The following is a 27,443-nucleotide window of genomic DNA, read 5'->3' on the forward strand; positions in this document are numbered from 1 at the left end:
CTATCTATCTATCTACCATATTAGACATTAGAAGGGTTACATAGAAATAAACAATCTTGGCCATTAGAAACCGTAATTCTCATCATCAAGATGGGGCTGCAGATGGTAACCTCGGTTCTGCACTCTCTTGTACTTTTTTTCTGTTTTTGTTTATTTGTTTAGTTTCCAGCGTCCACTCACTGATCACATACAGCAGGGAAGAACTTTTAAGCCTCCAACTGTCCACTGGAGAAACTGAACAGAATTTTTCACCGACTTTAACGGAACGTTTTAATGAAAGTCTTGCCGAGGTCTTGATTTGTACAGCCCTGTGTGGACTATGGCGAAGATGCAGAAGGGGTAAGCGAGCCGGAGTGCTCGTTAAACTGCGACAGCGGGGATTTAGAACTGCGCTCCCATCAATCCACCTGGAGAATGTCCGCTTTCGGGCCAACAAGATGGATGAACTGCTATTCTTAAACAGAAAAAACTCAGACTTTCCCAGATCTGCCACCCTTTGTCTCACTGAAACCTGGCTTAATGAGCACGTCACAAACAGTACACTTCATCTGCCACAGTTCCAACTCCTCCGGACCGACCACGATGTGGAGCTATCGGGGAAAAAATGGGGTGGCAACATATGCTTCTACATAAACGAATGTTGGTGTACAGATGTCACAGTGTTGAAGAAATCATGCAGCCCTCACTTAGAGACCGTTTTCATTGACTGTAAACTATTCTATTCACCGCGGGAATTTTCATCATTTATTCTGGTCGGTGTCTATATCCCACCCCAAGCCTGTGTTAAAGAGGCATTAAAACACCTGGCTGATCAAATTACAAACATGGAGCGCAAATATCCAGACTCCCTTCTCATTATCCTTGGGGATTTTAACAGAGCAAACCTGAGCCCCAAACTGCCAAAATATAGACAGCATGTTAAATGTCCCACCAGGGACATATACACTCTGGAAATTGCTACACAATATTAAAGGACGTCTATCGCTCTGGCTCCCTTGCAGCCATGGGACTGTCTGATCACTGCCCGATTCATCTTATCCCAACCTACAGGCAGAAACTAAAATCTGCAAATCCTGTGGTTAAAACTGTAAAGAAATGGACCAGTGAGTCAAAACTGGAGCTCCAGGCCTGCCTTGACTGCACTGACTGGAGTGTTTTTGAGGCTGCATCTACAAACCTGGACAAACTTACTGACACTTTGACATTTTACATCAGCTTTTGTGAGGATATGTCTGCACCCACCAAAACTTTCTGTACCTTCAACAACAATAAGCCCTGGTTCACAGCAAAATTCAGGCAACTTTGTCAGGCCAAAGAGGAACCCTACAGGAGTGGAGATAGGATGTGGTACAACTAAGTCAAGTCAAGAAGTCAATTTTATTTGTATAGCCCATTATCACAATTTGCCTCAGTGGGTTTTGCAACAGTACAACATCCTGTTATTAGACCCTCACATCGAATAAGGAACAACGCCCTAAAAAAACTCTTATCAATAATAATAATAATGATAATAGTGGATTACATTTTTATATTGCTTTATCTAGACACCCAAAGTGCTAACAGGGAGAAAAAATAGGAATAAACCTCTGGGAGAGCAACAGAGGAGGGATCTCTCCCAAGACAGACTTGCTCCCCCCGGGTTGGGATGAGTTGTTACCTCAAGTGAAGGAGTTCAAGTATCTTGGGGTCTTGTTCACAAGTGAGGGTAAAATGGAGCGGAAGATTGACAGGTGGCTTGGTGTAGCATCAGCAGTAATGCGGATGTTGTACCAGACCATTGTGGTGAAGAGGGAGCTGAGCCGGAAGGCAAAGCTCTCAATTTACCAGTCAGTCCTCGTTCCAACCCTCACCTATGATCATGAGCTTTGGGTAGTGACCGAAAGGGTGAGATCGCGGCTACAAGTGGCTGAAATGAGTTTCCTCTGTAGGTTGTCCAGGCTCAGCCTTAGAGATATGGTGAGGAAGGAGCTCAGAGTAGAGCCGTTGCCCCTTTGCATCAAAAGGAGCCAGTTGAGGTGGTTCGGACATCTGATTAGGATGCCTCCTGGGCGCCTTACTTTGGAGGTTTTCCAGGCACATCCAACTGGGAGGAGACCCCCAGGGTAGCCCCAGAACTCGCTGGAGGGACTACATGGCCAATCTGGCCTGGGAACACCTTGGGATCCCCCAGGGGGAGCTTGAGGGCATAGTTGGGGAAAGGGACATCTGGAGTGCCCTACTTAGCTTGCTGCCACTGCGACCCGACCCTGGAGAAGTGGCGGATGATGAGATGAGATGTCTAGCAGGGCCAATGACCAGCATCTCAGTTTTATCTGAATTTAAAAGCAGGGAATTTAGTGACATCCAATTTTTCCCAATAGCCAAGCAGGACTCAAAATTAGTCATCTGAGTACCATCATCAACCCTTATAGGCACATACAGCTGAGTATCATCCGCATAGCAATGGACATTTATTCCATTACTGCTTATAATTTGGCCAAGCGATGAAATATAAAGAGAAAAAGGTAAAGGGCCAAGAACCGAGCCCTGATGTACGCCATATTTAACATCAGAGAATTTTGGTGTATTATTATAAGCAGACATCATGTGTTCTTCTAGATAAATAGGACTTAAGCCTAGCGAGAGCTAAGCTAGAGACACCAAAATTACCATTTATTCTGTCTAATAGTATACAGTGATCAATTGATGTCAAATAAATCCAGCCATTTGTATATACTGTACTGTACATTTTACGTATACTTGTACGCACTATCATGCCCGTCTACCTTAGGCATGTATGTAAGTAACCTGCTAACATCCATTTCAGTATCTCTGATATATTCTCTGCACCATGGCATTTTATTGCCTCTTATTTCACCTGTATATAGTCAATCCTTGTGTCTACGTATATCTGAAGATTGTTGTGTTGTAGTGTTGTTACTCTATGTTAAGTACACTGAGAGAGCTACAAAACTGGAGTCAAATTCCATGTATGTGCAAACTTATATGGCCAATAAACTTGATTCTGATTCTTATTCTGATTCTCATAACAGGAATTCCATATTAAAATGATTTCAGGCAGCCAGGATCTAGGATCCTAGTTACCATTAACCAAATGTATTCAAACTACTCTGCATAGAGATATGTTACATTATAATGCACATTATTGTCCCCTCGCTTTTATAAGGGGAATGCGTTGTGTCACTGGGCAAGAAGGACAAGTCACTGTCTGTCTGACTCTTAGGAAATATCTGTTTACTATAGAGCACTTCTTTTCCCTATACCTTTCAAATGTGTGTGTGGGGATTCATACTTCCTCTATAATGTCCGTCTTGAGTAAAACCTAAAGTTATCATATATTCAACTAAGATGTCAGACATCTGAATCTGGCAATGCATGTGGGAGAAAAGAAATGGGTATGGGAAGCCTAAGCTATCACACAGATGTGATTATTACATATCACATTCTTTAAATATTTCTTGATGTTTCATGAGTGCAATTTTAAACTTTGTTCAGCAACGTTTTCTTTCATTTGTACTTTGAAATAGCGGGATGTAAGCCATAATTAGATTGAATATAGGAGAGGCCACTCTCTTCAGTCACTCCATCATCATGTGTCACACTAAACTGCTGTTTTATATGTACCCCATAACTCCAAACAGTCATGTTTTTAGACTACTTATTTTGCCTTCCAGTTTAATTATGATAACATTATTAATTTTTGCTCATGTAAACTTTATTTAGGCGTTTACGTGCATGAAAGTAGCAGTGTTGAGATAATTGGATAGCTTTGCATTTGGCTAATTGACTAATATAAGAAATCTCTTTTCCTTCTCAAGGGTTTTACTCTTTAACATGATCTTGTTCATCCCCCCGTTAAATATCTTTTCCCTGTTGGTAACAAAAGCATTAATACCTTTTTTCAATCTGCTTCCGTCATGCCTCTTACCTTCATGTTTCTTTATTCCCCTTTTGTTTGCTCCTCACTGTCATCAGTTACTAAGAGACGCAAGGCTCACCTGAGGAGGCTGGACCGCCGCTGGACCCTGGGGGGCATAGTCAACCGCCAACATAGCCGAGGTGAACATGCAAGGCAGCACATATCTACACACACATATACGCACAACACTCTCACATGTATACACGCTACATACATGTATACATGTATGGGCTTAGACACAGACCCTTACCCACCTATCTATGCACATCTTGCCATCACAACACACACACATCTAAACTACACAGTGCGAAAAATAAACAAACCATTTATTATTCGGCCTTGGATGCAAATATAGTAAATCACAACTCCCAGGCCCCTGCAGAGGCCCCTTCCTCACACACTCTCAAGTATATATACTCTGCTGACTTGTGATAAACATCCTAATTTACGCCAAGGATAGTTAGCCAACAGGAACCGCTACAAGTAGAAGCATTTTGGGTGTCCTTGTTTCATCTCCCACAATAAAAAAAAAAAGTAACTACTATAACTGGATTTTCATCAGCTTTCACTTGAATAACAAACAATTGGGCTACATGAAAGAGATTTAGATAAATAAAGCTAATCGCTTCCCACAGTGCGAAACACCACCCATTCTAGCTAGCCAGTCCAGAAGTTGTTACGTTTTAATGACTTCTGTGTTTTTTTTAAAGCTTTTTTTGATGAAAAGATGAGTCAGGGAGACATGAAAAACATTTCCGAATTAATTTAGTCCCATTTCAGCCAGCTCCCATGGCCACCGTGGTTTCATTAGGTCAATATTTCTTTAATATCAAAAGAAGGGCACTAGTCGAATACAGTCACTTTTTTATGCAGTAAATCAGCGCTTCATTATTCAGACGGTCCTTGCTCTGGTAGCATGGTGCTTGTCTGGTTTTCAAATTATTAAGAGCCTCTAACAGACATCTAGTAGTTTTATTTGATTCAGGGGAAGTCAGTCTCTGACCAGAGTAACCTCTCTAAAACTTATATCCCCCCATTATTTCTCATTATCAATAATAAGGCCTGATTTAGCTTGCCTGGATTGCCATCTGTCTATCCTGGACCAGCTGGGAGGGAGAGGGTACAAATTAGTTATTAATCAGAGAGAATTTAACGCCTGGATGAACCCAGGTCAGTTATTGTATGCTTTTGCTTACAGTAACTCAAAGGCTGTATTAGATTACATAGTTAGTAGCTGAAAATGTAGTGGTAATGATGCAGTAAAGAAACAGGTGTTTGTTCCCTTTTAGAACCCTTGTTTAACTGGGCAAGTTGTTAGGGACAAAAGATGATTTGTGTTTACACAACCAGTCTGATGAGTAGCTGCTGTAAGGGGAGAGAGAGAGTTTGACACATTTAACCAATATTCTACTGTTTTCAAGTGACATTCTCAACAGGAGTCTCCTTGGACTATGATGTTTGCGGATGACATTGTGATCTGTAGTGAGAGTAGGATGCAGGTTGAGGAGAGCCTGGAGAGGTGGACGTATGCACTGCAGAGAAGAGGAATGAAAGCAAGTAGGAGCAATATGGAATACATATGTGTGAATGAGAGGGAGGACAGTGGAATGGTGAGGATGCAAGGAGTCGATGTGACGAAGGTGGATGAGTTTAAATACTTGGGATCAATTGTTCAAAGTAAGGGGGAGTGCGGAAGAGAGGTGAAGAAGAGAGTGCAGGCAGGGTGGAGTGGGTGGAAAAGCGTGTCAGGAGTGGTTTGAAGGGTACCAGCAAGAGTTAAAGGGAAGGTTTACAAGATGGCTGTGAGACCAGCTATGTTGTATGGTTTGGAGACAGTGGCACTGACAAAAAGACCGGAGGAGGAGCTGGAGGTGGCAGAGTTGAAGATGCTAAAATTTTCATTGGGAGTGACGAAGAAGGACAGGATTAGGAACGAATATACGTATTAGAGGGACAGCTCATGTTGGATGGTTTGGAGAGAAAGCAAGAGAGGCAAGATTGAGATGGTTTGGACATGTGTGGAGGAGAGATGCTGGGTATATTGGGAGAAGGATGCTGAATATGGAGCTGCCAGGGAAGAGGAGAAGAGGAAGGCCAAAGAGGAGGTTTATGGACGTGGTGAGGGAAGACATGCAGGTGGCTGGTGTGACAGAGGAAGATGCAGAGGACAGGAAGAAATGGAAACAGATGGTCCGCTGTGGCGACCCCTAATGGGAGCGGCCGAAAGTAGTAGTAGTAGTAGTAGTAGTAGCCCAGAATAATACACTGATTGCAAGGCATAACCTATTGTATCTCAGAGTTGCCAGCTTTGGTAACCTAGCCAGAGTGAGATTTTGCACCGCGCGTGCACCTTCATTCATTGGATTCATTCTTTTCTCTGTCATGCACTTAATGTTAGACAGCTTATGTCAAGTCAATTTTATTTGTGTAGCCCATTATCACAAATTACAAATTTGTGATAATGGGCTATACAGCATTATAACATCCTGTCCTTAGACCCTCACGTCGGATAAGGAACAACTCCCTAATAATAAAAAAAATTTTTTTAAAAAAAAGTAAGCTAGTTGGCTGTTATTTATTCAACACGGAGATAAGCATCGCGCATCAATCAGAGTAATTTAAGATGCATCTCCATGGAAACAGATAAAAGACCCAGTTTTTGAATACTCGGCTGTCTTCTAGAGTCAAAGTCGTTCGCTTGGTTTAACCGTTACTGTACCAGAAAGACTTCTGCGTTTGCCTGTTCATGTGTGTTACCGTTGCAGTGTTTTGGCGTGAGATTTGCCTCGGTGTTGTGAGACTCACGCCACACATGTGAGTGTTGGCAGCCCTGTGTATCTCAGCCTAAGAACATCTGGGTCCAGCCTACTAAATATTTCTTTTCTTTTCTGCATTTTTTCCCTTTTTTTCTCCCCAATTGTCCTTGGCCAATTACCCCACTCTTCTGAGCTGTCCCTGTCGCTGCTGCACCCCCTCTGCCAATCCGGGGAGGGCCGCAGACTACCACATGCCTCCTCTGATACATGTGGCTGCTTCTTTTCCCCTGACACTGAGGAGTTTCACCAGGAGGACTTAGCGCATGGGAGGCTCACGCTATTCCCCCTAGTTCCCCTCCCCCCCAAACAGGTGCCCTGACCGACCAGAGGAGGTGCTAGTGCAGCGACCAGAACACATACCCACATCCGGCTTCTCACCCACAGACACAGCCAATTGTGTCTGAAGGGACGCCCGACAAAGCGGGAGGTAACACGGGGATTTGAACAGGTGATCCCCTTGTTTTTAGGCAACGGAATAGTCTGCCACGCTACCCGGACGTCACTTTGTCACTTTTTGATCCGCCTGCTCAAACCCGTGTTATTTTCTGGCAATCTTACCCGAACCCGACCCACCTGCGGGTTGTGGGTCGACCAGCACGTCGCGAGTAATTGGGATTTAGGATATAAAACAAAAAAAAACTAGACTTGGCATCCTCTCTCATTTTTCTCTGTTAGGGGTTAAGGGGTCCAAACCGGCTACCCTAAGGTCACGAGATCTGCTTGTTTCAGTCTGTTTGTTACTAACGCCTCTTAATGCCTCAAGTGATGGTGTTACCTTCAACCATCCACTGTTAGGCATCATCCAACCACTGGAACTAATGCATGCAGACCATGTGGCTGATCAGGGCAGGAGCATATTTACTGATATGGGCTTGGTCAACATTAGGCAGAGGTAGCTGCCGCCACCAGAGGACGAAGGCGCAAAACAGTTGGAGACCATCTCCTAAGATGTCAGCATCACATATTAGCATTGTAGTGCCTTACCTGGCCTTTGTGAGTATATTCTCTGTACAACACTGTTTGACGGCATTTTTTTTTGTGGTTTTTTTGTATGCTATCTAATTGCTCTGTACTTCTGGAATCGCCCTCTCCAAAGCCTGTTATGTGCTTCTTCTTTCTTTCATAGGAACAGCTGATAAATCTGAACTCGATCTTGAACCACTATAAAACACTTCAAAATGACTTGTACAATGGAACTTTACCATCAGTCCTCCTTTTGCATTATTTCAGCACTTAGGCGTCACAGTGGCCCAGTAGTTAGCACTGTCACCTCACAGCAAGAAGGTCCTGGGTTCAAACCCCAGGGTTGTCCAACCTTGGGGGGTCATCCCAGGTCGTCCTCTGTGTGGCGTTAGCATGTTTTCCCCGTGTCTGCGGTTGGTTTTTTATACTCCTGCCTGTGCCTCTGAGCAAGGCAATGAGAAAAGAACTGGAGTTGGTCCCTGGGTGCAGCATGAAGGCGGCAGCCCACTGCTCCTGCTTTTGGTTTAACCAGATTTTTACAAGTAATTTTGACATGAATGTGTAGCTAACCTATCTTATAGCAAGCTACTAACAAAAATGCAAACTAATGCCCCTTTTCCACTACATGGTACCGACTCGACTCGACTCAACTTTTTTCGTTTTCCATTACTGGAAAGTACCGGCATTTTGGTAACTGTTACCACTTTTCTGGTACCACCTTTGTCGAGGTTCCAAAAAAGCTGAAGCAGGTACCAGAATCAATGCAGACCAGCTACGCTGAGGGGGTACTGTTACGGTAATGGAAAAAGCCCCTCTGCGAGTCGAGTCGAGTCAAGTTGAGCCAGTACCATGTAGTGGAAAAGGGGCATAAATGTTTGAACTAAGCTCTTAGTCAATCCAGAGTTTCATTGGCTTGACTTTTGTCAAAGAAACACTTTTGGAAAATCACGTGTCTGCACTAGTACCATGTTTTTTTTTCTGATTTTGAACTGCCAAGCCCTGCTTCTCCCAGTGAATCTATAGACTGCTGCGTAACACATAAAGAAAGAACCTTGGCTCAGTCAAGATGGAGAACCTTGAACAATGCTCTCTAGGTGTGATGTTTGATGGCTGTGAAGACATGGCATCATGTCTTCCAGCCTGGCTTGAGGTCACAGAGGACTTGAGAGAGACTAAGGAAAGAGGAGTTTCTGCTGGCAGCAGAAGTAGTGGCTACACTGCAAACAAGCTAATAGCTCCCGGAACAGTAGTTCTTTTTCCATCATAGATTTTTCTTCGTAACATTTTATGAGCTAACAACCGCCGCCATACTTCTCAGTGTTCAGATGCATGAGGTTTCCATCCTACCCACATGCGTATTTTGATAAACAACGTAGGGACCATCGCTGCCCGTGGACTGTAATACGCTTAACTCCCTGCTCAACCTCACAGGTGATTTCCAACCCCGCGCCTTACCTCTCACTATAACATTATCGGATATAGCAGTACTGTATCTGGTGAAACAATTTCGCCCTTAAAACCATGGCAGAATTGAAAATCGTTCTCTCCTGCTGTGGACCATGCACCCACAAGCACTCCCAGATACTCTCTCCCGCAGAAGAACATAAGCTGCCCACTGAGGGCGGTCTGACAGGACGCGGAAATGGAGCAGACTAAGCTAACTGCTAGCCCACGCAGACCAGCTGTTCTGACAGTCATCCTGGCTGGCGTTCATTTTTCCAGACAGTGATTTAAAAAAAAATTTTTTTTTTTGCTAGTTTAGATATAGTATTTGTTACTTTGGATATATGTGTTTATTAAAATATATATAAATATATACTATACACACACACACACACGTGTGTTTCCATAGGGTTAGTGGTTGTGTCAGGAAGGGCCTCCGATGTAAAATTTTGCCAAATCATTATGCGAATTGACAAGACCATACCAGATCGGTCGAGCCTCCATACCACATCAGTCAAGGCCCGGGTTAACAATGGCCACCATTGGTGCTGTGCCCTCACAGGGTACCGATGGAAACCGTAAAATCCGCTGTGGCAACCCCTGAGAAACAGTGAACAAGCTGAAAGAAGAAGAAAGTTCATTATTATTATTACACGTGATCTCAAGTATTCAAATATTTCCATCCGACATGCAAACGAGGTGGATTTCCAAAAACCTCATGTTTATGTGTTGGTACTAAGTATTTACACAACAATTTGTTCTTAAGTGCCTTGATGAATGCGGCACATTATGTCTCTGCTTACGTGTGTCTGTCCCATCTGTCTGCTTCTTTGTATGTGTCTATATCAAACTATCTTTCAATCATACAAGCGTTAAAAAATATTTGAATATAATTCATAGAGTTTATTTCATGTTACTTGGCATTTTTAGATGGGATTTGCTGCATAGGACATGAAATGCCTGAAATGTCGGGCAGTCACAGGCGAGTATGTGGAAGTCAACTACATATATACTTTTTCATGACTGACAACATCCTTGACAATTAGGTGAACTGTGTCCCAAAGCAGTAAAACACACTCATCTGATAAGTCAAGCAGACTAAAACAAACATTACGAATTAAGCAGCTACTATCTGAATATAGGAGTTTCAATCCTTTCGCTTTTCTCTCCTCCTCCCTCTTCAGTCCTGTCCTCCCCTATTCGCTATCTAATGGGAGAGGGGCTTATCCCTGTCAACCAAAGTGCTGATCGTGTGATAAGAGTAGATGAGGGATAATTTACAGCTGTGTAGGCTGTTAACACAGAGTCTGATTTACTGCCAATAGTAAAGGAGAGGAGAGGCATATGAGTTTAAATACTTGGGGTCAACTGTCCAAAGTAATGGGGAGTGCAGTAGAGAGGTGAAGAAGAGAGAGTGCAGGCGGGGTGGAGTGGGTGGAGAAGAGTGTCAGGAGTGATTTGCGACAGAAGGGTACCAGCAAGCGTTAAAGGGAAGGTTACAGGATGGTTGTGAGACCAGCTATGTTATATGATTTGGAGACAGTGGCACTGACGAAAAGACAGGAAGCGGAGCTGGAGGTGGCAGAGTTGAAGATGCTAAGATTTTCACTGGGAGTAACGAAGAAGGACAGGATTCGGAACGAGTATATTAGAGGGACCGCTCAAGTTGGACGGTTTGGAGACAAAGCAAGAGAGGCAAGATTGAGATGGTTTGGACATATGTGGAGGAGAGATGCTGGGTATATTGGGAGAAGGATGCTGAATATGGAGCTGCCAGGGAAGAGGAAAAGAGAGGAAGTTTATGGACGTGGTGAGGGAGGACATGCAGGTGGGTGGTGTGACAGAGGAAGATGCAGAGGACAGGAAGAAATGGAAACGGATGGTCCACTGTGGTGACCCCTAATGGGAGCGGCCGAAAGTAGTAGTAGTAGTAAAGGAGAGGAGAAGCAGACCCAGTATTTGGGATTATGTAGATGGAGATGTAAATTGCCAATGGAAGAGAAGCAGTATGAGTTTTGGCCTATTTGCGGAGGCACAAGCTTACCACGCCTCACTTTTAATATATTTTTTGATCATTTTTGTTTTTGTTTTTTACCTTTATTAGATAGTGACAGTGAATAGGCAGACTGGAAAATGTGGGAGAGAAAGAAGGGTATGACATGCAACAAAGGTTGCTGGCTGGAATTGAACCAGCGACAGTTGCAGCCATGTGGCATGTGCTGTAACCGTTTGGCTATGGAGACGCTCCCATGTGGCACTTTATAAAGAAAAAGGAGGATGTGATCCAAGATACTGACAATAAACCCCAGGCACACAAAACACTCGATTTCCCCATTTCCAAATTTCCCAAGTCCAACCTCCTTAATTTACTGATGCTTTGTCCAACAAACTGTCAAGATGAGCTTCACCACCGTTAAGGGCATCAATGTCACATCTACATGGGAAGTAGAGGTAAAATTATGCAGCACAGTGGCCCAATGGTTAGTGCTGTCGCCTCACAGCAAGAAGGTCCTGGGGTTTATACTCCTACCTGTGTCCCTGACGAAGGCAATGGGAAAACAACTGGAGTTGGTCCCCGGGCGCAGCATGAAGGCGGCAGCCCACTGCTCCTAGCTACACAGATCACAGCTAGGATGGGTTTATTTGCAGTAACTGAATTTCCCCAAAGGGATTAATAAAGGAAACTTAAAAATGTTGCTAACTTACCTTTGAGCAGATATAATTGTACCTGTTGATGGTTTCTTTGAGTTGGAAGCTTATTCAATAGAAGATACTTCTGAAAGTCACATCTGGATTTGGGGAAATTAATAATAATAAAAGTACCATAGTACATATGGTACATAGTACTTAAATCTTTCTATCAATCCATCTGTTTGGGGGTGGTACACCAAGGTTCTCAGCAGTTTGGACATCACTTCCATCACCTTTGACATAAAGCATGACCCCTGATCAGTCAATATTTCTGAGGCAATCCCAACCCGGGAGAAGAGTAAAAATACCTCCCTGGCGACAGCTTTGGCAGTGGCAGGTCACAGTGGTATGGCGTCTGGGCATGGTGTAGTCTAGGATCACCAGGATTTAGCTGTGACCTCATGCTGACTTTGGCAAGGGACCCATGATGTCCATGGCTGAATGGGATTTTGATAATAGGTAGGGGTACCAGCGGTCCAGGTGCTGGTGTTGTGGGGATGGTTAGCTGGCATTCGGCACAGTGTTGACAGTAGTCCTCAACTTCCCATTTGACTCCCGGCCCGTAGAACCTTGCCATGATCTCCTCGTAGGTTTTCTGGGGCCGCAAATGTGTCCCAAGTAGGTGAGTATGAGCGAGATACATGACCTTAGAAATATAGGTACTGGGTCCAATTAATTGGTTAACTACAGTCATTTTGACTTTTTGTATTATATAAAGCCTCATTTTGTTGTGCAAAGTGAGGGTATCTGAGTTCACTCACCCCAGGTTGTAGGACCCCATCCATCATCTGCACCATCTGTGTCTCTATGCTTGGGCCAGATTTGAATCCTGGAGTTGAGCTGTGGCAAACCAACCAGGCGTTTGGGCATCTCCTGGTTCAGCAAGGGGAAATTGTGAGAAGACCTCCTCTGATCTGATTTCCTCAGGGGCTGGCTGGTCTATGCTCAGCCCCCTCTCTTCAGCTGACTCTGTGGTGTCTCCCAGAGGGGGGCTCATGCTCTGACTGCCATTTGCCATCTGCAAATACTCTCATCAGCTCACACATGGAGCATTTCACAACCCCTGTCCCCTACAAACAAACACATACACACAAGAATTAACCACAATTGTACACATCAGCACACACTAAAGCATGTGGCACACACAAATAGACACACACCAATACACACAAACTAATCTTCAAACAGAAACACCCATTACATGTGTAGAAACACACACCAACCTCCATACACACTCCCTTTGCCAGCTGAGCGTCATGGCCAGACATTCCACACTGCTCCATATTATTGACCTCAGCGGTTCTGGAATGACAAGCAAGGGAGGAACATGAGCCCCCTGGCTTGGTTTACCCCACCCTTCGAGAACTGACAATAGCTAGTGTCTGTGCACGCATGCACACATACACACATACATCCATGAAATATACGACTCCTCACATCTAATCCAGCCTTCCTACTCACACATTCTTGCCCATCTCCCATCTTGTTCACCTCTTCCTGCCTCCATGCTGCTTGGCTTTTACCCTCCACAATCTGAAGGTGATTTTGTTCTCATGGTGCTCAGAAAATTGAGGCTGCATTGAGCGACGTGTTTGTGTGTATTAACAGTGAATCAGATGACTCCCTGTTATGTGAAAGGATTGCTAGTACTGCTGACCCTACTGAGAACCAATACTCCAGTGTACTGCAATTTCCGCTAGGTCAAACTGGTGCCAGCCAATGTGTCCAGGAAGATTCAAGAATCTCAGACAAATGGGAAAGACTCTGGTCATATTATCTGCACCTTGCATGCACTGTACAAGAAGAACAAAGCATCAATGCCAATATATTTCACACAACATTTATTTAAATGATGTTGTATGCTATTTAGCGCTGCGATCCCTAAGATTTTGCATTATCCATTTGAAATTCGGTGCCAATGTGTCGATTTTGTAGGACAATCAATCAATATTACAGTTACTAAATCCAACAGTTTGATGTAGGCGTCAGAGAGAAATAGACCTGTTGCAAGTGATTTTCTTGGACTACAATCAAGGTATAGCAGCCATTGTGGCTCATGTGCTGTCAACCCACCAGTAAATAGTCCGCACCCTTGTTAGAATGTGATCTTTGGACCAGAGCTACCACAGGAAGTCTAAACTTCATCAAACTACATTGCCTCATTGTTCTACAGTTACATCGATTGTCTGACAGAAGAATCGCCACACTGGCACCACGTTTAAGTATTTTTTTTCCTGCTGGAATTATTTCCAACAAGTATGTGTTTGCTGCTGCACTAGTGTTCGTCCTACATGACCAAAATATTTCAACTACCATATATACAAAAACTGGAGTGTCTCCAACCATGGTAAAGATGACAGTTAACATTATGCAACCTGACTCCATGGTCCAGATTGATAAAATAGCGATTTGTTAATGGAGACATGGGATGGATGCAGCTTTAAACACATTTTCAAATTAAAGACATGTTGACTCACATATAGCATAGCCTGATTCTAACATAAAGTCAAGTCGATTTTATTTGTATATCCCGTTATCACAAATTACACATTTGTCTCAAGGGGCTTTACAACAACACAACGTCCTGTCCTTAGACCCTCACATCGGACAAGGAACAACTGCCTACAAAAAAAAAACATTTAACAGGGAGAAAAAAGAGGAAGAACCCTCAGGGAGAGCAACAGAGGAGGGATTTCTTACCCAAGACGGACAAAGTGCAATGGATGTTGTGTTTACACAATTTACAGAATACAACGTTGAAAGAGCATCAATGGGGTTGCTTAAACCTAGAGCGCTCACATAGAGGAGAGGCAGGACAACACAGAAACATGTATGAAGTTAACAAGTTCTTAGGCTAACATGCTAGCAAACAAATTGCATACTTACATATGTAACAGAAGAACTAGAGCAACATTGACGGTACTTTTGAGTCCCCATGCGAACAATAATCAGTTGAAAGAATGGATTGCAAGCACAGTATTTATTACAGTTCAGCCACTGTAGACACATGAAATGAGGGATGAGGAGCAGCTTAGTTGCGAGTGTGTGTTTGGGAATCTATGTAGCACTACCAGCTAACATCTAGCAGTCAGAAATCCCTTAATGCAGCTATAACTGTATTTAAAGTATATATCCAGATGCCAAAGATAGATCAGTGGCTTTGTCAGTTAAGTAGTGAATCATCTGCATACGTGTTTATATCTGCTGCCATCTGATATTTAGCAGCTGGCAACTGAAAAAAAAGAAGAAAAAAAAGAAATTAAATTAAACTCTCTCTGCCACTGTCCTCAACCCAGTCTTTTTATTCCAATCCTTTAATCCCTTATACGATCTTTATCAAAATCCACCATCACTCTATCACTACCTAGTAAACTCTTTGTAGAATTTCCTTTCTCATCAGGGTTTTGGAAGGCCAGCAGAACATGAGACTGAGGCTGAGCACAGCTAGGGATCCGAGAAGAGAGATCTTGCACTGTGAACCCTCTCTTCTGGCTCTGGGGTGCTCTCCTCCAACCACTAGTTGCCCATCAGGGTCAGTTGGCTCCAGATAGTTTGATTAATCCCGACACAGTTATGTTGAAGGACTGAGTGAGGGAGTGAGAGAGAGAATAAGAAATGGCATAGGATGTCAGGGGGAGGAAAGTGGAAACTACCAGTAGAGAAAGCCAGTTATCACTCTGGGATGAAGATGGTTGTGTAAGAGGCCATGTTTGTATTGGTGTGGAGATGAGAAAATTATTTCAAGTAGGTCACCATTGCTACTTTCTCTTCCTGACAAAGACCTTCTGGGAAGAATCAGACCATGCAGTGGATTAACTGATGGACCCCTTCAGGTAATAGTATTTGATGATGACTTCTCATTACTTTCTCTCTCTCTCTCTCTCTCTCTCTCTCTCTCTCTCTCTCTCTCTCTCTCTCTCTCTCTCTCTCTCTCTCTCTCTCTCTCTCTCTGTCCTCCTCTATTTCTCTCTCTCTATCGCTCTCTCTTATGTCCCTCCTCCCCCTCCAGAGGAGAAATATGTGACAATACAGCCATACAGCAGTCAAGGCAAGGACGAGGTCAGCTTCGAGAAAGGGGTCACCGTGGAGGTCATCCAAAAGAACCTGGAGGGCTGGTGGTATATTAGGTGAGCAGCGCCATCTCTGATTGGTTCATATGTGTGAGTGTAAGGGGCATCACAGCATGGGCTGCCTGAATCAGTTTCATTGTGATGCAGATCTGGACTTTGGTGAATGTGAATGGTGAAGGTGAAGGTGAAGGTGAATGAGGGCAGCGAAAAGTAAATGTTTTTATTTACAGTTTTACAATTTCATTTAGCAGACGCTTTTATCCAAAGCGACATACATCTGAGAGTTAATACAACACAAGCAAGGATCTAGTCAGGAGACAACAACGCAAGTAAGTATTGAAAAACTAGGTTCAAGTCCAATAGGACACAGGTGTCAAGCGGCGGTGCACAAAGACAATGCATAGGGTGCATAGATGCAAACAAGCTTTTGACAACAGATAACACAACCGTTATTGTACACTGCAGGCAGGTGACGCCCCTCTGCACTATGGGCATGTCAGCTCCTGTCAGGGACTTGGCTGTTTTAGGTTCATCTTTTTGTGACAGCAGAAAGATTTCGTCACATTTAGTGTTGAACCGCAGTCTCATCTTAAAATTTTGAGTAATGTACAAATTTTATATCTGTGCATTACCATAAAAAAAAAAATCAATAGTTTAGCCACTAGTAACTCCTGCCATATTAAAGGTTTTGGGTGGTTTTACAATGAATTGGATGTAATTCCTAGAATTCCTGACCTTGGATTCAACTCCGCAGGAGTTGAATTTGAGTTACTGTAATGATGCAGGTCAGGTGAATTGGCCGTAAAATATTGTCCCTAGGTGTGTGTGTGTGTGTGTGTGTGTGTGTGTGTGTGTGTGTGTGTGTGTGTGTGTGTGTGTGTGTGTGTGTGTGTCGGCCCTGTGATGGCCTGGCAGCCTGTCCAGGGTGTCTCCCCGCCTGCCGCCCAATGACTGCTGGGATAGGCTCCAGCATCCTGCGACCCCAGTTGGGATAAACCACTTGGATAATGGATGGATTTTTATTAATACCATCAGGTGTGGAGGTGTTCGAGAAAGAGCTGGGTTTTTAGCTTCTTCTTAAAGATGGAGAGGGACTCAGTGGCTCGAATGGAGTTTGAGAACTCGTTCCACCACCGGGGAACTACAGCAGAGATGAATCATGTCCATTCTTTCTGAAGTGAACGAGAGCAGATCGAGTAGTCCTCATTGCTCAGGGTTATGACTGAGGCAGCAATCTTTAGATGTTATGTAGGAGAAACCATTTGCATGTAATGCTCTCTGCAGTGAGCCATGCTTTCTGTATGGTACAGCAGATGCATGTGTACATGTATGTGTGTTGGTAAGCAATCCTGGGTGGAAGTTAGCAAGAGCTAGCTGCATTTTGAGGACATAATCCAAAACCATCCACCCCCTCACTTCTGGCTTAGAGCCTTGTGAACATGCAAAACTGGCAGCCGGCAGGGACCGATGAAGAGGCTGGCTTGCAAATGATTCTGCTGATTGGCTGATAAGGAGCGGGGATGAATTTTTCTGTCTCAGTTTACAGTGCCTAGGGCAGCCACAGAGAGTTTTTTTTTTTCCCCCTCAGTGCTTCTACTTACTTGATAGCTGTCGTGATGTGGAAAGAGTTTGACCAAATGTTATAAAAAGCACTTCAAAATGAAAATTGCTGCTTTGAGACACAAATTTCATGTGTGCAAGCATATGTGCACACATTTTTGGGTCTGTGTGTGTGTTTAGATGCACTCTGGTGTGTATATGCCTTTAGATCTGTGTGTGTGTGTATATGCAGGCATGTGTGTGTGTGTGTGTGTGTGTGTGTGTGTGCATATGTGTGTTATTTATGCAGCCTGTGTGTATTTCCTGAGAGTTGTTTGTTGCCTCATGGCCTGGAGGGGCATGTGAGTAGATCTCCACTGTGCTGATGATTATCACATGCTTCTCCACTGCATCTCACACACACACACACACACACACACACACACACACACACACACACACACACACACACACACACACACACACACACACACACACACCTCCCTGGTGCAAGTAATGACTTACCGCTTCATTCAGCGCTGCATATTTGTGGAATGGGCAGCATACAGACACTGCTTGTTCAAAAAAAGCATGCTTGTTCCTCAGCGCCCCGTGCACCGTGCAGTCATTTTTAGAGCGCATTGTGCAGTAAATCTTTCTCCAGATGCATCTCTGAGTCATGCAACTCTCACTGGGACACTTTTTGACACACAGTCCAGTCCAGCTACAGCTCGTCTTTTACTGTGGTCGCGGCAGTGTGGTCGACAGCGAGGCGGGAACGGTCCCATTCTTTCCTATTAGAAATGAGTCCACCTACACACAGATGACTCACACATACGTCTGGAACATTATTCTGCTTCACAAAGCGCCCAGAAATGGATCGTTTAGTGCAACACTTTACTGAAAGCAAGGAGCCAGTCTGTTTACTCACCTAAGGCTACCCCCCTTCTGTACTACAGTTCATTTGTGACATATTTTGGTCAGCACACTGTATTTAGTCTAACTCCTGCTTGCATTATTTAGGAAGAGGGATTATTTGGAAAACTACTTTTGAATGGTCAAACAAATAATCAATCAATCAATCCAACTTATTTATGTTGCACATTTTGTAGAGTGCATTGTAAAGGTGCAATGCAATGCAATCCATCCACCCATTATCCGAATCGCTTATCCTGCCCTCAGGGTCACGGGGATGCTGGAGCCTATCCCAGCAGTCATTGGGCGGCAGGCCACAGGGCCGACACACACACACACACACACACACACACACACACACACACACACACACACACACACACACACACACACACACACACACACCTAGGGACAATTCAGTACAGCTGATTCACCTGACCTACATGTCTTTGGACTGTGGGAGGAAACCGGAGCGCCGGAGGAAACCCACGTAGACACGGGGAGACCACGCAAACTCCACACAGACGGTGACCTGGGACGAACCCCGGGGCTGGAACCCAGGGCCTTCTTGCTGTGATGCGACCATGCTAACCACTGCGCCACCGTGCCACATGCAATGCTGATAGAACGATAGATAGATAGATAGATAGATAGATAGATGAAATGTGGAGGGATGTTCAAGGAAAGTGTGTGGTGATGACACACACAAGCAGGCGTTATATTGAAGTTATCAAGTGGCCAAATCCCCGCTCTTCCTCCTTTGCTCTCACCACTGACCTGTGTTGATTTACCCTGACATCTACACTCAGGACTCACTTTTAGTCCATAAACCTCTGTCTCCCAATGATTGAGCTTGTGAGGCTCATGGGTTATCTGACTTTTTTTTTTAACTTGAAACTGCCCACTCAGCAAGTTAGAAACAGAACAGAACATACCTTCTGCAGATAAGGGGATGGTTTACCCTGCAAACTTGATCAATTTCACAGGAGTTTCTTTATGTAGGACATTCTCAGAATTTATTCTGATTACATACATACTTACTTTGGACCCAGAGCCTATGGTTCACATCATTTGTAAATGCATCTAAGAGCACCATACCATGATACCAACATGCACCCTGGCTCTGCCGAATGACAGAAGCTAACCAGGTGTGGGCTCGACTAGTACTTGGATGGGAGACTACTGCTGGAAGTGGTGTTGGTGGGCCAGTAGGAGGCAGTGTTCCCTCTGGTCCTAAAAAAACAAAAAACAACAACAACAACAACAACAACAAAAATCCCAATGTCCCTGTGCAGTGACGGGGACACTGCTGTAGGAGGTGCCGTCCTTCGGATGAGACGTTAAACCGAGGTCCTGACTCACTGTGGTCATTAAAGATCCCATGGTACTTATCACAAAGAGTAGGGGGTCCCGGTGTGCTAGTGAAATTCCCAAACTGGCTCTCTCCATCTGGCCACCTAATCATCCCCCCATGTAATTGGCTCAATGACTCCTCCCTCTCCACCTCAAGCTGATGTGTGGTGAGTGTTCTGGTGCAAAATGGCTGCTGTGCATCACCCAGGTGGTGCTACACATTGGTGGTGGCTGAAGTGAGTTACCCCCTTCAATGTGAAGTGCTTTGGGAGTCTAGATAAAGAGCAGTATAAATGTCCTGCATTATTATTACAGTGGGCTGTGCAATAGTAAAGGGTAAAATAAAAACAGAAGGGAACAATGATGGTTTATTAGGAAAACTGATGAAGCTGTTTATGCTGTTCTTATCACATGTTGACCTGCAGGTACTTGGGCCAAGAGGGCTGGGCTCCTGCCTCCTACCTGAAGAAGATGAAAGAGGACTTCTCCCCCCGCAAGAAGACTGTTACTGGCCCTGTGGAGATCATCGGCAACATCATGGAGATTAGCAACCTGCTGCAGAAGAAGTCAGTCAGCGAGAAGGACATCCAGACAGACGGGGAAAGCACCTCCACGCCCGAGCGCCACATCTCCAAGAGTGAGATCAGCCTGCCCATGCCCTACAACACTGAAGTAAATGCTGAAACAGGCAGGAGACTAAGTTCTGGGTCAGGTCATGGCTCCAATAGCCCATGTCTTGGGTTGGGGGCGAGCGCTGCCCTGAACGACAACAAAGTAAAAGCTGAGCCGGGGTCACCTGCCGTTGCTCGAGTTGCGCCACATCGAGTTGAAATTGGTAAGGATCTTTTTGCCTCGGCTTTGATGCCATAGCTAAGCTATGAAGGGTGGTGGTGTATTCTGTGTCTCAGCAAAATGAAAGAACAGTTTTTCCACCGATTTGTCTTGTAATTTAAACGGCTTCTTGGCTTTCTGTAGACTAACAAGGGAAAAGAGAAATGTTTGATTGTGATGATTTTGGGTTTAACTCGCATCTTGAGACTGGCCTCATAGTTTGTTGTTACTGACTAACACTGGGTTCCCCTTTCAAATGCTTGCTTGTTGAGTAAATGGGAAATTCATCATGTTAAGAGAGTGTTTGTTTCCTCCTTCAGGGTCTCCAAATCTGAGACAAAAACCTCCTCCGAGAAGAGAAACTAACTTGGTAAGCTACAAGCCGGTCAGGATCACTTGAAGTATCTTTAGGTAGCTCTATGGTTCTAATATCCATCCATCCATTATCCAAACAGCTTATCCTGCTCTCAGGGTCACAGGGATGCTGGAGCCTATCCCAGAAGTCATTGGGCGGTAGGCGGGGAGACACCCTGGACAGGCCACCAGGCCATCTAATATATTATCATGAAATCCCTTTTGATCACATAGCGTAATGGCCGTGGGAAAATGAAAAAAAAAATTGTGGTTCTTGTTCTTTCCCTAGAAGCTTTGTGTTGAATATGCAGTTTTGTCTGGTGCACGTCTCGATCTCCGGTGAAAATGTGAAGGATTGCTTTACTTTTTTTGTAGAGGTGGATATTAATTCAGCTTAATAAATACTTCACCTTTAAGTACAAAATGCTTCACAACACCAGTGTTGGGATAACTAAGAGATTCGCTGAAAAAATATTTCTTAAATGCGTCAATGAACAATGGCGATGCATGTGGTTGTCTTCATGGCCGTCACACAGACACAGAGGTCGTCACACAAGGTGCTGTTGATCCTTTGAAAATAGCCATCTTTACAAATGCTTCACCTATAGTTAAAACAGTGCTTCACAACAACATTGATGTTACTAAGATTTGCTGAAAAAGATCCACGTGCATCGATTATCAACTACGATATGAATTTTACCAGTTATGAAGGGTATATGAAGCTGTTATGGATGGAGGGCTTACGGCAGGAAGGGAGGGAGGGAGGGAGGGAGGAAGTAGAGTGAAGGGAGACTGGATTTCTTTGGGTGGTGTTGTGTCAACATTGCTCCCCTCTCCAAAGTTACCTACAGCAACGTTAATATGAGCTGCTGTAGGTAACTTGGCTGTAGGTAATATCCCAGATAGCAGACACGTTTGGGCCTAATCTGGGGCACTTTTGGAACTTACAGCTCAGTTACGGCACTGGCCACTGTTGTGTGGGCCAGATGTGGCCCAAATGTCATAAGCCGGGCCTGACTTGAGTTACGGCAAGTGTTGTGTGGGCCAGACATGGCCCAGATGTAATGAACGGGGCCTGACTTGGTTTACAGCACATACTATGTGGGCCAGAAGTGGCCCAAATGTGGCCCAAGTGTGGCTGAGTTGAGGCAGCCACACTCACCCTGAGTCAACGCCGTCATTCAAGGCCAAATGTGGGCCGTAAGATAACTGCAGATGTGGGCCATATTTGGGCCAAAGATTCTTTGCTATCTGGGATGTAGCTGCTGTTGTAGCTCTCAGACATTATAGAAATAATATCAAAAAAGGGGGGTTACTGCCCTTTTAAGAAAAAATATAATAACACTAAATAGAAAAGCTTATCGCAACATTTATAGATTGAGGGAATTAGTGCCAGTGGGATCAGGTGGTATGTCTTTTACCAACCAGACATCCAGCTGAAATTATCTGGAAATGCTGTTACCACGATACCCAGTCACTGTCCCTCGTGTGAGAGGCCTCAAGTCAAGTCAGTTTTATTTGTATAGCCCAATATCACAAATTTGTCTCAAGGGGCTTTACAGCAACACAACATCCTGTCCTTAGACCCTCACATCGGATAAGGAACAACTCCTTAGAAAAAAAACCCAACCTTTTAACAGGGAGAAAAAATAGGAAGAAACCTCAGGGAGAGCAACAGAGGAGGGATCTCTCTCCCAAGACGGACAACGTGCAGTGGATGTTGTGTTTACACATGATGTTTAAATATTTTTGAAGGTAAAGTGGTGCCTAAACATGACTGAACTCTCTCTTCTCCTTCGGCTGTGTGCAGGGATTCCAGTTACCCAAGCCACCAGAGCCCCCTGCTGTGGAAGCAGAGTACTACACAATAGCGGAATTCCAGTCCTCCATCTCTGATGGCATCAGTTTCCGTGGAGGACAAAAGGCTGATGTAAGAGGCCCGGTATACATTTATTGTCATTGAAATGATAGTCAGGGCTTATTGAATATGCATGGCCAGCAAGTGCCTCCTAATAGCATCAAGGCTGACGCAATACAGATGTGACCTTGAGATGTGTGTTTGAACATAAGGATGCAGACAGAGTTCTCTGTTGATAGGCAGCAAGAGATGAAGGTAATGTAAAATATTTTTCATGGTATCATCATTTTTAAGTCAAGCACACAATTTTGACTTTGTATTAATCTGTTTGTGATAACAAGATTGGTATGTCAGGAGAAAAAAGTAAATTTATGTTTTCTTAACACATTACATAAGTAATTGCTGTTGATGAACTGTGATTTTTGGTTATTACTATAATTACATAATTACATATCTGCATTTAACTACGCCCTGTCACATAATAGAAAAATCACCATTATTTGATCTAAAAACGGACAGTATAATTATGACATGTGAGACAAACTTTCGGATGAATTCCTTTTATTTTCCCTTTTCCTGTGATGCAGGTAATAGAGAAGAGTTCTGGAGGCTGGTGGTACGTACAAATTGGAGAGATGGAGGGGTGGGCCCCTTGCTCTTACATTGATAAACGCAAGAAGCCCAACCTCAACCGTCGAACCAGCACACTCACCCGGCCAAAAGTCCCGCCCCCAGCCCCACCTGTCAAAAAACAAGACTCTGAGGAGGCTCCCCTTTCTGGTAACTCCACTTCCAAAACCTCAGAACTGCCCAGCAGGCGTGTATACGAGGAACCAGAATATGATATTCCTGCTATTGGCTGCGAAGGTGAGTCAGATACAGATTCCCTAAAAGATGAGCACCCTCTGGATGTGAAGATAAGCGGTGTGATCAGCGATAAGTACCGCAATACCCATCCTGCCTGCAAAGTCTCCCCCCCTGTCTGCAAGTCCTCCCCCCCTGTATGTAAGGCCTCCCCTCCTGTCTGCAAGGCCTCCCCTCCTGTGTGCAAGGCCTCCCCTGTTTTTAGCCATCGAAGAGCATCCTTCAGGTCTGTGGAAGAGATGGCCAAAGAGGAGTGCATCTATGAGAATGATGGCTTCAGGCCCAGCAGTGGTGATGAAAGCACAGCCAAAGGCTGCAGTCGACCCGACTCTCCAAGGAGCTACCATTCCTCCACAGTCCCACGCAAACCCTCCGGCTCCTCACCTTTAGCTGGTAGACCCATGAAGACCATGACTCCAGAATTGAATAAGCGGAGCCAGACCTTGGGCAGACACATGGATTCCAGCCCTAGGTCCTCTTCAGATGAGTCAGGGAGAGGCCACAGAAAAGGCCCAGGGTTAAGCCGTGAGGTGGAGCAAAGGATAGGGCAGAGCCCCTCAACTAAACCTAAGCCTTCAGTCAGGCCCAAACCCCTTCTAACCAAATCAGAGCCCCAAAGTCCTGAAAGGATGGACATCACCTCCCTAAGACGCCAGTTGAGGCCTACCAGTCAGCTTCGACATGGCATCAAACCTTCGCGAGGGGAAGATTCTGAAACAGCCTCTGTTATTTCATCAGAGGATTCCATCTGTTCTCGCAGCACTTCAGATCTCTCTTCCATCTACTCCAAGGGAAGCCGTGGTGAGTCAGACCTGGAGTGTCCCAGTGTTTATCGCACCCTGGACGCCTACGAGAAGGTCCAGGATTCTGAGATCAGCTTTCCAGCTGGGGTTGAGGTGGAGGCTCTGGAGAAGAAGGAAAGTGGTTGGTGGTACATCCGTTGGGGTGCTGAGGAGGGCTGGGCCCCTTCCTTCTACCTGGAGCCAGTCCAACAGGTAGGTGATGCAGGTGGCTCGGAATCAGATGGACATGGGAGTAGTGGGAGTAAGTCAAACAGCCTGGAGAAGAATGAGCAGCGTGTTTTGACCCTCAACAATATTAACCTGCAGGGCCTGAATCCACAGCATCAGGGTTTGCGGAGAAACACGCCACCTATTCCTTCTAAGCCTCCTGGGGGTTTCTCCAAGCCATCTGGGATGGTCAATGGAGGGGTCCGGATGAGGAATGGTGTGCGCCAAGTAGCGGTGAGGCCTCAGTCTGTCTTTGTGACCACAACGCAGACAGCTAAGGACACCAACTATATGACGGGGTCTTTGAGGCGAAATGAATCACTGGGCAGTAGTGATCAGTACCGTTCTGGTTCTGCTACTCTTGGCGTTCGCCGAAATGCCTCCTTCAGCACTGTGCGCCCACATGTGGTTGTGGAAAGCCGGACGAGGCCAGCTGAGCGTTCCAGCCTGGGGTCCTCAAGTAGCGGATTCAGTACAAGCTCTGCACAGGATTCTCTTAGCAGAGTTGGCCAACGCAATGGGATTCCTGTATCCACTGTTCGACCCAAACCCATAGAGAAGAGCCAGATGATTCACAATAACCTGGGCAGGGATGTTTACGTGTCCATCGCTGACTATCGGGGGGATGAAGAGACTATGGGTTTTACTGAGGGTACCTATCTGGAGGTTTTAGAGAGAAACCCCAATGGATGGTGGTACTGCCAGGTGCAGGACAGCCTGCTCCCTCGCAAGGGCTGGGTCCCCTCCAACTACCTAGAGCAGAAGAAGTAATGCTATTCTACCAGCCCCCCTTCCCACATTGTTTTTCTCAAGGGACATTGATGGCACCCCTACTTATTAATATTGTCTGATAACTCCCATAGGCAATATGCTTCAACCATGTACATCTCTGAAACCAACCATGTGTGAAAAAACAACTCTATGTAACTTTTCAAGGGTATAAAAAGTGACACCTTCAGTGCTGGTTTACTAAAATGTACACATTGATCACTACGGATTTAAAGTGTGTCATGTAGAAATGAGAAAAACATGGGTTTGGCCACCCTAGAGTCAAGAAAATTTGGTGAATATATAATATCTTTGAGATATGGATTGGTATAAATGGGAATTATACCCTCTTTAAGGGGTTTACATCTGGTTAGAAATATGTTAAGCAGGGCAACGGCTAGCCTTATACCTGCCCATCATTTGCTACGATGCCAAATAAGTGCCTTTTGTGTATGATCACCTGAAAGGAGGTCCTAAGAGGTGAATGGCAGATCACTGAATCCACCAAACTATTAAGAGTGGCATATGCCTCTGGGTGCATGAACATCACCAAAAGCATTTTCATAACAAATTAAGAGCTTCGGCTGAGGAGCACTAACCAAGCAAACAGATCCGATCTGGAGTGTTTTAAGTTCACGTGTTTCAACATGCTGTATAGAGGAAGAAACAGCTTCATAAGTGACTACAGTCACATGGAAATAACTAATTTTTTAACTGCAGTCATTTAGCGCTGCCAACAAATAATCTTTGATACATCTGTTGTTTTTGTTGTTGTTTTGAATGTCTTGTTAGTATTTTTATCTTCCTTAGAGAAATATTTCTGCTCTCTTGTGACATCCATTTTCCACCAACAGCCTAGAATTGGAAGAGTAATGGCTCCTGGCCTTTTTACGTGCCAATGGCACAAGAGTCTGTGCTTGGATGCCATCGTACATGTGGTGCACCACATGTACCACAGGTTTACTTCAAAAGTCCTTACTCACAACTTGACAAAATGTAATTATAGATAGATTAGGGAACAAACAAACTTCAAAACTTGAAATAATCCAGTCAAATGTATTGTCTCTTGGAAAAGCAAAGGAACAGGCTCTTGATTTAGCGTTTTTCAGAACGTAGTCTCCTAATGTGGGGCTAGCAGCTGCCCTAAAACAAAAGTAATTAGTTTGCAAAATGTTCAGGTTTACTGTAGTGTTTTCTTAATTGCAGAAACAATTGACTTTGTATATATTGCTGCTTTGAATACATATAGTACTGCTGCTGCGGTATTGTACAAAATAAGTACTGGAAAAGTGGTAAAAGTAATTACCATAGAGTCCCAGGGATCTGTACCTGCATAGCGTTGAGCCCACAATGTGATCAAACCAAAGAGGAATATCATGTCATGAACTTTGTCTTGTGACACTACTATTTATTTATGGGTACTACAGTCATCAGATATATTCTACAAATACCTAAAACGAGGTTTCGGAGTTGAAAAGTGGGAAATATTTATTTTCACATCAATATGTAGAACTTGATGCATCTGACCTAAATTGCAGATGCACCAAAAGGCAACTTTTCAGATTTGATGTAGACCATATAGCTTTTGTTTACTGTCTTATTTTAAATTTCCTTTGAGAGGTTTTCACATTCTCAAAAACCATAGTTATATTTCATATTTCACTGTTTTGAGTGAGTAAATATAAATGTGGAAGAAAATAACTTTTCAATCATCTCAAATATAATTTTTTTAACACTACCCTCCATAAGAAAAAGATGTATGGCATCAAAAATGTTTCCAAATTCCCAAATGAAATCCAAATTAAAGAGTAAAAATGGCTGATGTTCAAGACTGCTGAAATATATTTTCTAATGAACTGTGTCGGCTCCCGGTGTGGAGCTATACACTAACTATCCATTCATGTTTCTGCTGGACAGTATTACAGTATTAAACAAAGTACAGTACCTGCGAGATCGCAGTTATCTATTTAGCAAATCATAGTTGTTTTGTCAGTTTGTTTGTTAGTTTAATTACTGTGTGATCACACATCAACAATAATGAGGAACGAA

The 27,443-nt window shown here is 44.2% G+C and overlaps 1 protein-coding gene across 1 annotated transcript in view; it reads left to right on the forward strand.

Annotated features, from left to right (window-relative positions):
- The window catches only part of sh3pxd2aa (SH3 and PX domains 2Aa), a 193,069-nt gene extending 167,393 nt beyond the window's left edge, over positions 1-25,676 (forward strand). Inside the window, exons 9-16 of the mRNA XM_056279980.1 lie at positions 3,976-4,059; positions 15,842-15,959; positions 20,135-20,365; positions 20,438-20,544; positions 20,861-20,910; positions 22,705-22,824; positions 23,340-23,720; positions 23,805-25,676. Coding sequence (XP_056135955.1) covers positions 3,976-4,059; positions 15,842-15,959; positions 20,135-20,365; positions 20,438-20,544; positions 20,861-20,910; positions 22,705-22,824; positions 23,340-23,720; positions 23,805-25,397 — 2,684 coding nt within the window. The 3' untranslated portion in view covers positions 25,398-25,676. The remainder of the gene's footprint in view (positions 1-3,975; positions 4,060-15,841; positions 15,960-20,134; positions 20,366-20,437; positions 20,545-20,860; positions 20,911-22,704; positions 22,825-23,339; positions 23,721-23,804) is intronic.
- Positions 25,677-27,443: the final 1,767 nt, after the last annotated feature.

The sequence above is a fragment of the Lampris incognitus genome, chromosome 5 (assembly GCF_029633865.1).
Source record: "Lampris incognitus isolate fLamInc1 chromosome 5, fLamInc1.hap2, whole genome shotgun sequence".
In the NCBI taxonomy this organism is placed as follows: domain Eukaryota; kingdom Metazoa; phylum Chordata; class Actinopteri; order Lampriformes; family Lampridae; genus Lampris; species Lampris incognitus.